The 16057-nt window shown below is 46.9% G+C and overlaps 1 protein-coding gene across 1 annotated transcript in view; it reads right to left on the reverse strand.

Moving 5' to 3' along the window:
* Positions 1 to 14896, reverse strand: part of LOC126539505 (uncharacterized) — a 33101-nt gene extending 18205 nt beyond the window's left edge. Inside the window, exons 1-6 of the mRNA XM_050186375.3 lie at positions 13879 to 14896; positions 13241 to 13381; positions 13051 to 13152; positions 10225 to 10406; positions 3382 to 3539; positions 455 to 624 (exon numbers count right to left, since the gene is read on the reverse strand). Coding sequence (XP_050042332.2) covers positions 455 to 624; positions 3382 to 3539; positions 10225 to 10406; positions 13051 to 13152; positions 13241 to 13381; positions 13879 to 13977 — 852 coding nt within the window. The 5' untranslated portion in view covers positions 13978 to 14896. The remainder of the gene's footprint in view (positions 1 to 454; positions 625 to 3381; positions 3540 to 10224; positions 10407 to 13050; positions 13153 to 13240; positions 13382 to 13878) is intronic.
* Between the last annotated feature and the right edge of the window lie 1161 nt (positions 14897 to 16057).

The following is a 16057-nucleotide window of genomic DNA, read 5'->3' on the forward strand; positions in this document are numbered from 1 at the left end:
ATACTTTATTTATACTTTATACTTTATACTAAATATACTTTATTTAGCCGATGATAATAATGCTAACAAGCCAGACTACAAGGTAAAGTATCTATTAAGGGGCAAATGGTAATGTTAAGAGATAACTTTAAGCGAATTTGGGACGTATGATTGGCGTTGTTGTTTTGGGAAAAGACAACAAAACACTCGTGCAATTTTTTTAAGTCTGGTAATTGGGCACGCTTCTCCTTACTTACGGAATTTCGTTTTTCACTTTCTCTCCCTGAATTTGGACTAATGTGTTTTATGTTACGATCACATTTCTATGCTTGTAAATTGTTGGTAAACATTCAATAAGATGCCGTTCGTTTCGACGCACAAGCGCTCTCTAATGCCTACTCGCCATTACGTGGAATCAGTGCTGAAGTAGTGGCAATGACAGAAACAATTTGGCGAGCAGGCAAAGAATGCCCACCTTGACAGGATTTGGCGGTAGTGTTCCCACCAGCTCGGATTCATCAGCGTAGTTTGACATCGCCAACACGCCGTACGTGTCACGTAACATGTCTCTGAACACTGTGTAGTTGCTCGGATGCAGCGGCTGGCACGTTTTGAACTTTTCTTGCAGATACCTTGACCCTGCCTCTGAAATCGACAGAAGACACCACGATGATGTTAAAGGAACACTAAATATAAAGAAAAATGTATATAATTTGTGTTAGTAAATCTCTCTTTCACAACGCTGAAATAGCCACTCTAACCGCGAGAAGACGCTTCGTAAGCAAGAAAAGACGCAAACACGAAAGACGGGTGGCGTTGCTAAAGTGAAATTTCCGCGTTTTCTCGCTGTGACGTAATGGATTTTGATGCCGTCTGCTCAGGCCTAGCTAAATATTGATCGACAAAAATGGCCTACTATCTACTCTAGAATAACATTCGTTTTACTATGAACCAGTGAACATGATTCCAGTCCTTTTGCTTTTTGTAATTTTGTTTATTTTGTGTGCTTGCAGTACTACACTTAGTAGCATGTGAAGTTACATACTTTATTTACATTAATTGCTTTCCTCCCATAGTTACAACTGTATTTTGACACATCCTAGGGTTGTATTTTTCTATTTATACTGCGTGTACTATTCTATACTTCCCCTCCTCCCCCCCCCTCCCCCCACTGGCTCATGGGCCTGTAGGGTGGGATAAATAAAATGACATTGAGTTGCTGAACTCGAGGTCGAATGTTCGACCCCGTTCGCAACAGGTGCAATTTCGCGGGGGCGACATGCAAAAACGCTTGTGTACTTAAATTCAGGTGCCTTTTAAAGAACCCCAGTCGGGCAAACTTAATACGGAGCCTCAGCCCCCCCCCCCCCCCCGCCCCCCTATTACGGCGTGCCTTGGTATCATATCGGGGATTGGGCGCGTTGAATCTCTGAATGTAATATAACCTTTTAAGGCTCCCTCGAATAAGGGACCCTCCCACCACGAGTGATAAGCCACTGTTTCAAATAAAGGTTTATCCATTCATTCGTTCTGGTCCTGGTTAATTTGGTTAATTTCCTGCGCTCATTCGGCAACGGGCAATATCCATGCTGGCGTCAGCTTTTCTTAATTTTCGCTTAATTTGCGCGCTCGATCGTAGATTATAGAAGCGCAGAGACCACCGGGTTCTCATATTAAAAACCTGTATTTGTGACTACCAATGACATGGAATAGTTTATATTTGCAGCAGTCGGCCAAACGTTACGAAGTCATTGCGTGTGTGACAAGGCTTGCCACCCGGCCCTTCTTGCAGAGCGTTTATCGCGGGCCAGGTGTCTTATAATTTGGCAGATCAACAAGCAGTGTCCCTCTCGACCTCTGGGGCTCTGTAGCTACTAAAGCTTTACAGAGGGCCAAGCACGAGGTTTGACGATTGGTCCACATATTCGAGCAGTAGCTGCAACTCTTTTTGCAAGATAAGAACTTGTTAAGTTAGTTCTTCTTGCATTTAATTACTCTGGTCAATTAGTGCAGGCGCTCGTGTTTTATATTACGTGGAAAGCCTGTGATGGCGCCAATAACTGCCCTGCATATTTCTGACGAAGGCAGTGCAAAACGAGCATGAAGGCGAAGAGGCACGAAAGGCGACACTGCGTATATATATTGTAATTTGGGTTATAGAAGTGGCTATTATATCTGTTTCTAGCCTCACTCAGGCGGCCAAAAGAAAAATACATCACTGGTTACGTCCCATCGAGGCAGGGGCGTGTTTTCTGTCCCAGCAGCAATGTGCAGAGCGATGTGAGACATACCTTGCGCCGGCCTATCCGGAAACAAGTTCATGATGGCGTTAGTAGTGTTCCCTTATTGGCTGTTGTCTCGGCTATCCTGCTGTTTACGTTCACGACGTGAATAGTACAGAGGCATGAGCCGAACCGTGAACCATTTCAACACGAACATGCGAATGGCGACATGCATTCGGCTAGCATACGTTCTGGGGCCAGTTCTAGTTTCCTTCACAATACAGACTTGTTTCTGTGAATAATATAAAGAGTGCTATTACCATCAAAGTAATTGCACGAGATCCGACGCTCTTGCTAATGTGCGTGTGGGAACTGTGGGCTGATTTTTCATATATGCTGCGCAAGCAGCACATTATGACGTCACAAAGATACATGCAGCGTTGCTGCCGTCAGTTTCCAAATGTTCGAAACAGTAGACCGTTCCTTTCGAGTTACACAACCTTGCAGACGTAGTTAACGCGACTGTGACAAACCATATGCGAGGCCATCTTTCTTGAGAAAAGTCAGCTATGTTTGAAATAGTTCTGAAGCGCTTCATTCCCATGATTATCGTTAGGTGATCGAAGCCGTTGGGGTGGTGAGGCTTCGGCGTTGCGCCGATAAGCGCAAGTGCGTGAAATCAAAACCCGCCCACGGCAGCCGCATTTCGGTGTGGTCAAAATGCAAAAAAAAATGAAAAAAAAGACAAACATCAGCCTGTATAGCGTTCATTGTTTGAACGTTAAAGAACCCCATGTGGACAAAGTTACTCGGGAGTTCCCCACTATGCTGCGCGACTGATAACCAGAGACCAGAGACTAAAGACTAACCAGAGACTAAAAAAGGTTCTTGGGTTTTACGTGCAAAGATTATTATCTTTGCACGTAAAACCCAAGAACCTTTTTAACCGAATAACGAAGCAGGAATCTATTTCCCTACAGCGTCAATAGCCTGTCTTCTTCACTATGCGATGTCGCATGCTCTTTGTTTGAAAACATGTAAAGCGGGGAAAAAATCTGGAATTACTTTTTTTTCTTTCGGACAGAACGTAGGAATGACTTTAGGTAGAAGGTGACACAGCAGCAGAACGCTCTGAAAGTGGAGAAGTGTCTTTGTCGTCAGTTCTGACCTCCGTGCGTACCTGTGGAAGCAAGACTCTCCATAACAGACCACGAATTACGTATGGCGTTGACACACTGCTCAGACACGCTCCTGTAGGCCTTGGTGACCGCTTCACTGTACGTTGAGCATGGAGAGAGACCTGGTGGCATGTTGAACGGCCCGCCAGACGTCAGGGCTCTGGAAGAGGAGGAAGAATTGGGACGATCCTTACCAAGAAACTTGATGGAAACTCAGGCAGAAGTGGTCGCGACAATGAATGTGGTCTCTTGCAGTGTACAGGCGCCCAAATCTTTAGCTGGTGTGCGGGAGCAGCGACTTTTCCGGGCGTCAGCGCCGTATGACGGGGCGAGGCTGAAAACAGTCTGAGGCTAAGCGCATGCGGCCAAAGCGCGCTCAGCTGGGCCCATCGTCTGCTAGGCTGTTTCCAGCCTCGACCCGTCATACGGCGCTGACGCCCGGAAAAGTCGCTGCTCCCGCACACCAGCTAAAGATTTGGGCGCCTGTACCTCCTCTGCCATGTTTTGCTCCGTACGCGTTCCTTATTTTGAACGGTGTTCATTTAATACAACCGCAGTGCGCTAATTGTTTAGCACGAATTCTGACTCCTTTCCCCCTCTACCTCCCTCCTCCCCCACTTTCAGTGCAGAGTAGCCAACAGCAGGTTTATACGTGTTAACATCTCTGCATTTCGCCTCTTCTGTCTCCTTCTCTCTTGGTGGGTTTAAAGGCTTGGAACACTCGGTTTAGAGCTCGATGCCTGCAAACATCAGCCCTGTAATAAAACCAAGGCGTCGTAGCTGATGCTTTGTGAAGCTGCGTTTGCCACGGCGCTGCATACTTTGCCACCTTTTTTTTTTTTTTGACCATCCCATAGAGAAAGATATCAGCCCGGAAGTGACTTCTATAAAGTGTTTTCCTAGAGCCACTCTGAAAGGGTTAAGAGGAATTCGCCGTTTCAGATTGTAATCTTACCAGAAGCATAAACTCATTTCAAGGTAAACCAGCACTTCATGCGCTAGCATTACATAGAATGCGTAACAAAGTTCAGTTTTATTCACAAGTTACTGTATACAAAATTGAACGTTCGCGACAAACTAGTTTCTCAATCCCAGCTCATGCCGTTCTGAATGAATTAGCGCTGTAAATTTTGAAATGAACCCTACACTAGAAAATGCATGAGAGTATTTTTTTTTCTTCTCAAAATATTGCAGGAATGAAACCAACATCTTAGAGGCATTTCCGCCATCGCCCATATAAAGCATTTGTGAGAGGTATTGGCTAACATTATACGGTTTGCAGAGAATATCTGATGTTATTTATGTTTATTTGTTGCATGTTTGTTGCTATAATGGATTTTACCGCTCCCCTCCTAATTTCTTAGCCCTCAGCATGTAAAATAAGTAAATTGTCGCACCGCCTTAAACAAGCTTTAATATAGAATTTCTCTTTCAATTCCCGCCAAAATGTTTTTATGAAGCTAAATAATAGGCAAGCTACTGACGTTTCGGTCAATAATATTATGTCCTGTCCTTAGTAAGCATTATTTCTTGATTCTCACCGCAGGCCTTCAGATATATGCGAGCACACTCAGGCACTATTTTTTTTGTTTTCAATTCAGCATACGCTGTGAGTCTGCCATTTATTTCTTCGTGGCACTTTCAAGCGCAGAAATGTCGCAACGCCTGAAGGTTTTCAACCGTGCATGGCATGGCATGGCAAGAACTTTATTTTAGTCCAGAGAGACTAGGGTCCGAGGGCACAAGCCCCCAGGCTAAGTCGGTGGCTCCGCCCACGTAGGCACCGGTAAGCCAAAGGCTTTCCCGATGTCGTGAGCTCTCCGGACGGCCAGGAGTTGATCTTGGAGGACTTCGCTGGATATGCGCCGACTCCAGTCCTCCTCACTGTTGAGATCCGAAGCCCTTTGGTTGGGGCACAGCCAGAACATATGATCAAATAGGCACGAAGTGTGTCCACAACTTTTACATTCCGCGGGAAAATCCCGGTCAATTTTGTTAAGCACAAAAGGTGTGGGATAAGATTTAGTTTGAAGCATTCTTAATGTGACTGCCTGAGCTCGGTTGAGCTTCTGATGGGGGGGAGGAAAAAACCTCCTGCCTTCCCTATAGTGTGAGGTGATCTCGTGAAAAGTAGTAAGTGGGTCTTTGTAGGAGCCGCAGTCATCCTGGAGCAGTTCCTGATCTGATGCGCGGCATGTGAGATCTCGCACAGCAGAGTGAGCTTGCTCGTTAGCATTGCAGCCACTGGGGCTGACCGCGTGGCCCTGATGAGCCGGAAACCAGACTAGGTGTGAGCTACCCAGTTGGTCGTAATTACGAGTATTAATACTGTGTAAAAGTAACTTGTGTGCTTCCACTGAGATGAAGCCGGCTGAGTAATTCCTAATAGCTGTACGGGAATCAGAGAAAATCGTGGAGCCTCTCCTCATTGTAATTGCAAGTGCTATGCTTGCTTCTTCGGCGGCATGAATGGAGGTCGTTCTTAGTGACGCCGCGTTTATTAATTTACCGCTCTCATCGACCACGGCAAGAGCGTAGCGGTTGCCCGATCCATAACTAGTTGCATCGACAAAAAGAGCTGAGCTGTGTTGTTGGTGCAGTTTACCCAGAATGCATTTGGCCCTGGCGTCCCTTCTGCCCTTGTTGTACACAGGATGAATATTTCTAGGTATGGGGCCTACAACTAATTGTGTCTCCACCTCCTTGGGTATTTTGAACTTAGAGACGTCTCCTCCTCGAGGCAGTATTCCGACTTCATCTAGAATTTTACACCCTGGCTTAGTGTTGGAGAGTCTTGCAATTTGTGACATCGAATGTGCCTCAATGAGTTCATCTATAGTGTTATGAAGTCCTAACTTGTTGAGGAGTTCGGTACTCGTTCCGTGCGGGAGTCCCAGAGCCCTTTTGAGTCCGGAGCGTATAAGCGCGTTTAGCTTAGCCTTCTCTCCCTTCCCCCAGTTCAGGTATGATGCAATATACGTCACATGACTGATGAAAAATGCATGATATGCTCTGATGAGATTGTCCTCCTTGAGGCCTGCATTTCGGTTTGAGACCCTGCCCAGGAGCTTTAAAGTACTGTTGGCCTGACCTGTGAGACGGTTTAGCGCCGTAGCGTTACAGCTCCTTGCGTCAATGAGGAGACCCAGAATTTTTATTTGCTCTACTCTGGGTATGACCCGTCCTGTGTTGTCTGTGATTTTTATTGGCAGAGTTTCTAAAGGCACAAGGTTTCTAACACCTTGTCTCCCCTGTCTGAAGAGCAGCAGCTCAGATTTACTAGGTGATAGCCTGAGTCCGGTGCCCTTAAGGAAGGATTCTGTGGTGTCTATCGCTGCCTGTAGTGTCTGCTCTAGTGCTGCGAGTGACCCCCTAGGGACCCACACTGTGATATCGTCAGCATATATGACGTGCCCCAAGCTCGGGATTTTGGACAATTCCTCCGAGAGCCTGTGCATGGCAATGTTAAAGAGGAGTGGAGACAGTACTGAACCTTGTGGTGTGCCGTTGTTGCCTAAATTGTATGGACCGCCTGTGACTATCCCGAGTTTGACCCGAGCTGTCCGATTAGCTAGAAAGGACCTCACATAATTGTAAAAATTGCTTCCCAGGTTCAAGGTTGAGATTTCATGTAGGATATGTTTATGTGCAACCGTATCAAATGCTTTGTTAAGATCCAGACCTAGGAGGCCCTTTACGTCCCTGCTAGGGTCGTCAATAATAGCCCGTTTGATCATTAGCATGGCGTCCTGTGTGGATAATGCCTTCCGAAAGCCTATGAGATTGTGTCTGAAAAGCTCCTGGTTTTCTATGTGTTCTATTATCCTATTATGAATAGCATGTTCGGCTACTTTGCCAATACAGGATGTAAGTGATATGGGCCTGAGGTTCTCCATTGTTAGTGGTTTGCCGGGTTTCGGTATAAACGTCACCTTGGCCTCCCTCCATTCCGGTGGGACAGTGCCGGATCTCCAGTGACTATTAATTTTGACCGTGATAATGTCTATGGCATCATCGTCCAGGTTTCGCAAAAGTTTATTTGTGATGCCATCCGGACCCGGGGCAGATCTCCCATTTAAATTAAAAAGTACATGCCTTATCTCAGCTGCAGTGAAGTCACTGTCCAAGTCCGGTTGCGATATTCCGGAGTAAGGTTCGCTTATTTCTTCTTCGTTTTCATATTCATTTTTAAGTGGCAGGTACATGTGTGCGAGGTCGTTTGCGACCTCTGTTGCTGTCCGCCCTATAGTTATCTGTTTATTGACGAGCCTGTTTATGGCGAGGTTTGTAGTACCTCTGGAGAGCTTGTCATTAAGTAGGCTCTTCAATAGGTTCCATTTGCCTCCTCTGCGCAATCTGCCGTCTGTTTCTAAGCAAGTTTCGTCCCATTGTTGACCTGAAAGTTGAGCCGCGTATGTTTCGATATCACGATTAACTTGGGCGACCTTGGCTCTAAGTCTTCTATTGAGTCTGTGACTCTTCCATCTGGTTAGAAGGGCATTTTTCGCTTCGAGCATGTGAGCTAGCTTGGAGTCCATTTTTGGGACTTCGATTTCTGTTGAGACTATTTTAGTAGCTTTCTTAACCGTTGCCTTTAGCTGATCTAAAAGCTCCTCATAAGATTCGTCATCTATGCTGGTTTCCTTACGCAGCTTACGGAAGAGATCCCAGTCCACGTATTCATATTTCCTTAGTGGTGGTGGTTGGGTCTGTAAGATGATTTCAATTATGTAGTGATCACTTCCTAAATTCTCCTGCAGATTGTCCCATGAGCCTTCAATTCCCCGAAGGAATGTAAGATCGGGGGTTGTATCTCTGGTAGTGGAGGTACCAATTCTCGTGGGGAAGTTAGCATCTGTAATAAGAGCAAATTTTAATTCACTTGCCGTGGTTGCTAAATTAGTACCCTTGACGCTCTGATGACCATAGCCCCATTCTTTGTTGGGAGCGTTGAAGTCCCCAGCCACTACGAGTGGGGCTGTATCTGCCTTACTGGAAATGCGGCCCAAGAGGGTCTTAAAATCCCTTTTCCTATCTTGCGGAGAGCTATAAACGTTAGCTATATACACGTTAGCTGCTTTTTTGTTCTTCAGAATGAGTTCGATCATTTGTGCTTCTAGACCAACCTTGTACTTGGGAAGCTCGTGAGTTTCATAGGAGGTACCCTTTCGAACCAAAGTCGCTATTCCCCGACCCCCTGGAATGGTCAAGGTTTCGGACTTGTAACCCGGTAGAGAGATATCCTCCTTAGCTAGTGTTTCCTGTAAGAGAATAACGTGCGGCTTAACTTTGGCCGATCTAATGAGCTGCTGCAGGGGAGCCTTGCGCCTTCGGAAACTCGCACAATTCCACTGCCATATTTTAATGTTATTGTTGTCGTTTGAAGCCATTATGATACCACTGGTTGACTACCCGAACCCCTAGAGTCCGCGCTCGGGCTACCGTTTGTGCCTCCGTGGACTGCCGATGCAGCCGCTGCGCTTGCCTTTGCCTTAACTTTGGGCCTTTCTAGTTGACCCACTCGAGCATCTAGATTAGTGATGAGCTCCATGATTTTCGCCAGAGTCCTGTCTATTGTGGCTAACCTTGCGGCTATTCTGACTTTTTTGTGTTTGGGGGGTGCCTCACTCTCTCCCATCTCCTCTGCCTCAGAGGTTTCTAAATCTTCCTCCTCTGTTTCGCTAATGGGAACGGGGTGGGGGGCTTTACGTTTAGGTTTGCCGGCCAAGGGTTTTGGAGCCGTTGTCTCCATCTGACTACGGGGTGTTTCGGACCTTTCTTTAAAGGATTTGAAAGCCTCCCTGAGCTCAGACAGCTCTTGCCTTAATTTCCGATTTTCTGATTCTAATGCCAATATTCGGGGATTTGACTCACGTTCCGGCTGTGCCCTACCATTAGTACTCCTAGACCTTGCCCTTGTCGGTTGTCCTGGTTTCCCAAGGCCTCCGTTCTTGACTCGATCGGCCCAGGTTGCTCTTGGGGTCGACTGTGAACGGGACCTCGATCTTGCCCCAGGTCCTCGGGGTTGCTGGTCAACACTAGAAGATTCGCCAGAGTTGGGTTGTCCTCTGGATCGAGAACGCCCTCTGGAGCGGGAGCGCCCTCGTGAGCTGGAGCGTTCTCTCGTGCGAGAGCGCAAGTTGGGGTCAATTTCTTGCATGACCCCTTTGCGCTGGGGATTGTCGCTGTCTTCAATGTCGTCGGCCACCTGTGTACAGCGTGCTTGCTGTCGTTGGCGCCTTCGACGCCTTTGCCTCACAATATAAGGCATCTGGAATCTTCGACTGCATTTTCGGTCCCCAGTGTGGTGTGCGCCACCGCAAATAGCGCACTTGGGATCGCAATGATGATCTTCAGGTGGGGAAGTGATTCCACAGCCCCTACACTTTCGAACACTTGCCGGATTGGGACACACGTCGGATCTATGTCCGATTTCACCACAGCCGTAGCACACATCTATCTGTCGTCGGTAGAGGTAACAGGGCATGAGTACGTTACCACAAATAACGTGGTTTGGCACTCTTTGTCCTTCAAAAAGTACCACCACCGTTGTAGTTTGCTTGATCCGACGTACCTCGACGAGGCCCGGATTTCGGTGCAGGTTGTTGTTCTTATTGCGAGCGCAGTTCTTGCTATAAGACGCTTGTCGTAGTTGTCTTTTGTGTTGGTAGTTGAAACCTGACGTCCGACCGCAACTGTTACAGCTGTCTCATATGCGACATTAACTCCGAAATCAGTCTTACAGGTCAGTGAGATCGCGCGTGATCACAATTTATACAAGCGGAAAATATATCGCACAACCTTAAACACTTCACAGGCGTCACTACATAAATAAGCGTTCTCACCCTTCGACAATGTGCGGGTATTTAAGCCTCATCCAGGCGGCGAGCATTGCACCGTACGAGCCGCCAAACGCGACCACCGGACTCTTCTCGGCTCCGGGCAAGGTGTACTTGAGGTGCAGAATTAGGTCGGCATAGTCAGCCAAGGCCTGGTCGCTCGTCAGGTAGCCCAGCTTGTCAGGGCTCTGTAGTGTATGGGTTGAGCGTTGAAAAAAAATGCAATCAAAGGAAGCAATCAGTCTATCAACCAATCGATCGTATACAGGCGAAGAAACCGGCCCTTTACGCTCTGTCACTCACCCCGCTCATGATTTTTCGAACTTGTGACGTTTGCTCTCTTATATGCTTATTGGTGTTATGTGAGAAGGAAAAGCTGTAACCATGATGACGTGACTATGCTTTTTTATTTTATTTTCATTTGCATATAAAGAACAGCGAATGCAGTTATCGTGCAGCTATTGCGTTTCTTAAGCCCAATCAATGACAACGTAAAAATCGCAAAACCGGAAGTGTTATACATCGTAAGAAAAGTGCAGACTTGTTCCCGGCTGTGTGGAGCACTCGAGCAGCCCTCTGGTCGCATTCAATAGATACGGACAACGCCTGGCGACGGTTGCGCATTGGCGTCCGCACGGATGTGTAACAATGTGCGCTTTGCTTTCCGCAGGCGGTGACGCTTGATCGGTACCTCCGTTTTGTCGTAGGGGGCGATTGCGCCGCCCTAAACAATGAACGGATATGAATATGCACACGCGGGAGAGATAGCGACGTCACTTATCAAGGCGAGCATTACAATCAGGCAAGTTTTTCCTGACGTTTAGACTGGCAAGCAAGCAACGGCTACTAGTAAGACGTGGCGAACCCGCCGTGGTTGCTCAGTGGCTATGGTGTTGGGCTGCTGAGCACGAGGTCGCGGGATCGAATCCCGGCCACGGCGGCCGCATTTCGATGGGGGCGAAATGCAAAAACACCCGTGTACTTAGATTTAGGTGCACGTTAAAGACCCCCAGGTGGTCGAAATTTCCGGAGTCCTCCACTACGGCGTGCCTCATAATCAGAAAGTGGTTTTGGCACGTTAAACCGCGTAATTTAATAAGTAAGACGTGGCGAACCTCAACCTACCGGGAGCTACTTTGGTTAAGCGCTATGTCTGTGCAGCGAATGACCACTGACAACAGCACATACATATTACACTTTTTAGATTTAAACGGTAACATCGATAGTAATCCTATAATTATCTACATCCGAACCCTTCTTTTCGGCCTATAGTACGACTGCGGTAACCTCAGTATTAAACGGGTTGTTTTTCGGGTCATGACACACTGGTCACTTAAGGTGGCTTATTTAACCCCCTGTACACTTCGTAACTTACTTATTAACGTAATCACAAATGTCGCAGAAATGCCAACGCCGTACGTGTACATCCCCAGTGCTGTAAAGCACCACAGGCAACATGCAGCTGTCATGCATATACGACATTTTCACAAATCCATCTTGTTTAATTCTCTAAACACATATAATAATAATAATAATAATAATAATTATTATTATTATTATTATTATTTGTTTTGAACACATATATGCACTTAAAAGGAAAGGCAAAGCCAGGAGCTGGCTGGAAACTGCCACCGGAAGGGGCACAAAGCCTGCTTACTAATCATAAGGCTGGTGACAGCAATACAGAAACGAAAAGCATTCACTGTGCTTAAAGGTGCTCCTATTTTCGAGAGCTTACTTTTGTTTGAATAACTTTTAGGCGCCCGCGGTTTGTGTCTGTGGCATAGATAAGACACTCCCTTACAATGGTATCATAGACAAACTTACAGTTCCGGCTGCAAACAATGGTTCCGTATACACCGGCGTGTTGTGAAGATTGCAACAGCGAAACCTCGAGAGCAAAGGACGGGCTTTATTGCGATAATCATGTGCACCTATACAATGAAGGGTTGCGAATATATTAAAATAAGTGCGGGTGCCCTCGCAAAGCAAACGGAGCGCGTGATCGGGGGCCCGGCCTGTATCTCTGTACGCTCTAGCAGCGTGCACTGCACGGCATGCGAAAACAAAATATGTGGTGGTCCTCCTATGCATTTTTGACCATTGCCTCGCTGACGCCTCAGGCGAAGGCATAGTATTTTTTTTTTCGATCGCTAGACGATACGTTGGCGCTAGTGTCTACAGAAGCTGCAAGTATATCGGCTCATCCAACATGTGAATGGTGGTCAGTACATGTAATGCCCCTAAAGTTTCTCCTTCTTGCTTCAAGCGAATTTGTGACTTTGCTAACTGACCATTTTCGGGAAGAATTTTGCGTTCTAAATGCAACATTGCGCAATAGTTGTACGTGCGAGAAGTCTTATTGCTTTCTTCATTAAAAAAAAGTAGGGTAGCTTTGAAGTTAAGGCCGATAAAGGCAGATAAAGCGTAGTAAATAAGGCATCTAGAACGTCTGAAGCCACAAGAACAAAGATTACACAAACCAATGTACTAACCATCATTCCCATGGTATGACTGAGCGATGGCAGCGCCAGAGTTTCCTCCAGTGATTATTGATGAGAAATTCTATCGGCGAAGGAGCACTTTTTAAACGCTCTGTTCTTGTTGCGCACGCAGCGATCGGTTATAGGCGGCGAGGGAAAGACGATCGTTACACGCCCCCCCCCCCCCCAAAAAAAAAAAAAAAAATATTAATGATAACGAAAGCCCCGGCATTGACGCTCACCCCCCCTGTGGCAAGCAAACGCTCCTGGGAAGAACTGCTCGGTTGCTTCAGTTGGCAGAACGAATATCATGATCTAGTACCATACCAGATCTAAATAGCTTTGTCACCTGGAATGATTCGTTGCCGAACGGAAGGGACTGGCCGAAGAACCTGTGCTCCGCGAAAATCACGAGGGCGCCGAACTCGGGAGCCCACTCCCACAAGGCACCCTGTACGTAACGAAACAGTTGGAACGTTAACGACACTCGGCGAGCTTCCCGCATTCCGCAACTTTGGACGCCGAAGGAAGTAGCTTACCGTGGCCTCTGCGAAGGCTTCAATCCTGTTCTCGTTGCCAGTGTAGATGAAGATGGGTCCGCCGTCGCGATCCCAGTACCTATCGTCCATTAGGTAGCGCAACTCGAATGTCTTGTTATTGTGGAACGCAAAGTGGTCTACCTGCAGTTATCGATTGTCACCTATACAGTGAGTTATTTGGTACTCTATAAGCAGCCGTCGTGACTTATGACGTTGCAAGTAACTTAATCGATACATATATAACATTTAAGTGTGTCTACATGGTACAAAAGGCTTTTTTTTTTCCAAGCCTCAAAGAAAGACAACAAGACACGAAAACTGTGGCATGCGACTAGCCGGTGATGCGCATTATATTGTAATTAATTAGGTAATTAGGCAAAACACACAAAAATAGACCGACTTGTTTCAAGCGACAACAATTAACATTACCTTGGTTCTATCCCGTTACGTGGCATTTCCATATTTTTAAATTTTGGCACAAGTTACTTTGGACACATAGTAGAAGCCCGTTTGATCGTACTTGTATTCCACCAAATATCCACGAATAGATACAACGAGGAAACGGCGAACGCCAAACTCCGGGTAAGAGTCAAACAACGCTTCGCTTTAATAATAAGAGGAGTAAAACAAGTTCTTACCTTTGTCCTGAACCTTAGTTCCTTGTAGGAAGTATCATTTGCTTCGGTGAATACCCAAAAAGAAAGGGTAAGCACAAGTAGGGGTAAAAATGTGCTCATCTTCTGCAAAGGGATCGGACGCAGTACGCAAAAATTTCAGTGTCGCGTCGATGCCCGCCTCGACCGAACTTGCGCTGAGGCCCCAATGGAATAAAGATCTCATTTGCCGTATCAGCTGTTGCGGCATTATCCAGATACAACGGCCGGATTTTCTCACATCTCGTCTGACGGCGTAAGCACACTATTGCGACAGAGGCCGTATGGTTGACCGCACCGTTTGCTTTCCAGGTGCACCATGCGACTGTAGTCGTATCACTTCTCGAGGCAGCCTTTCAGATAAGCCCCTTCACGAGGTCTGTTGCCTCTTTGATCTTTGTTTCCTTGTTGTTGCCTCAATGTTGGCTCTGGTTTTCCGTGCCCATTGCGCAATAAGAAATACGCGCTATGGAAGCGTGGTATCCCTTTAGTTATCATTGTTGTTTGTTGGCGTATTGCGAGACGTTCGACACGGTATATGGACTGTATGTGCTCGTGATGTCCACGTGAACAGGTTATTTAGCGTTGATCGCGACAAAAAGAAAAATGTCCTCACGATCGTTTATTACAACGCGCCATCGATTATCAGCACAGAGTTCAAGCACAGCATTCACGACAAGTCCACGCCGGCCCTACGACTTAGTAGTTTACCTCCATCTACATTTACCTCTTGACTGACTCAGCGGAAACTGCTAAATTTCTCCAATTACTATACTTCTGCTTAGGAAGACGGAAATTGAAGCAAAGGCAGGGAATTTAGCTAGCCTTTGTCCAATTTGCTACCCTACACTTGAGGAGGTGGATGCGGGAGTGAAGTAGTGTGGGAGGTCAGTCACGCGCACTGGATAAGGTGCAACGTGTTAACTGTCAGGAACTAAAATATATCAAGCTCGTGTGACCTTGTAGGCTGATGAGCGATAAGACCCGTTTAATAACGAAACTGATTATCTGTGGTCTCTTAACGTACTGAATTTCACACGTCGAACACACAATAACTTAGCAAGTGCATTGCCATTGCCTCCACGATCGCTTGGACAATTTTCCAGAGCTTAGCTTTGTCAATAAATTCACGCTCGCTCTGCCATATCCTGCCATAGCCTCCTGGTTAGCTCAGTTTGTTTACAGCGAACCCTTCACACGCAATCTGGCACGATTATAACCATCGGTGAGTGCCAACGTTACAGCGGAGGTGCTAACTAAATGAACACTGAATAGGGCAACAGGAAATCAGGTCGTACTGATAAAGCATTCCTTCCCGACTATATTTTCATTCATATGGTAGTTAATTGTTACGTCTGCAGAAGATAAAAGCCAAACTTCGCTTTCTCGAATTCCCCAAACCTCAGCGCACGCACGTCAGCGTGACGTCCCAGAATTCAAAGCATATCTATTGCGATAGCAACATGGGGCGTACATGAGCCATGGCCGCCGTCGCGCTGTCCCAGTATTAACATCACATTCGTGGCTCGCGCGCCGTGTGTTGAACGCCGTGCGTTGAAGGTCGCGTGACCTGCGGCAGGTGCGCATTGGCGAGAGTAAACCGTGCGACGGCGAGACGTTGTTCGAGGGGCCTCCCTAGACGCGAGCGGCTACGCGCAGTGCACTTGGCAGCGGAAGTGCCGCGGTAATCGTGCGCTGGTTCCGATATGAACATCTCTCGTATCGGCAGCTCTTGTTCCTGCTAGAGGTTCAAGAATTGCAGGATTTTACGTGCCAAGACAATGATCGGATTACAAGACGCGCCGTAGTGGAGGACTCGGGATTAGTTTTGACCACTTGGGACTATTTAACCTAAATCTGAGTAGACGAATGCTCTTGCATTTCGTCCCCGTCGAATTGCGGACGCGGCGGCCGTGATCCAACCCGCGACTGCGTCCTCAGCAGGTCAACTCTGTAGTCACGAAGAGACCGTGGCGGGTTGCTAGGGGTTTTACAGTCACGAGAGCCCCTAAATGTCGCTTTATTGTAGGTGTCATTATATTGCGCGAAATAAGTATGAAGAGCTATAGACGGCGTTCTTCTCGTCTGCGGCGGTGGGCCATGGTATTTGCCAAGGCGTCACTCGTCTTCACGTTCTTCCATTGGTCCGTCGTTCAGACCCATT

Source organism: Dermacentor andersoni, chromosome 11 (genome assembly GCF_023375885.2).
Source record: "Dermacentor andersoni chromosome 11, qqDerAnde1_hic_scaffold, whole genome shotgun sequence".
In the NCBI taxonomy this organism is placed as follows: Eukaryota; Metazoa; Arthropoda; class Arachnida; order Ixodida; family Ixodidae; genus Dermacentor; species Dermacentor andersoni.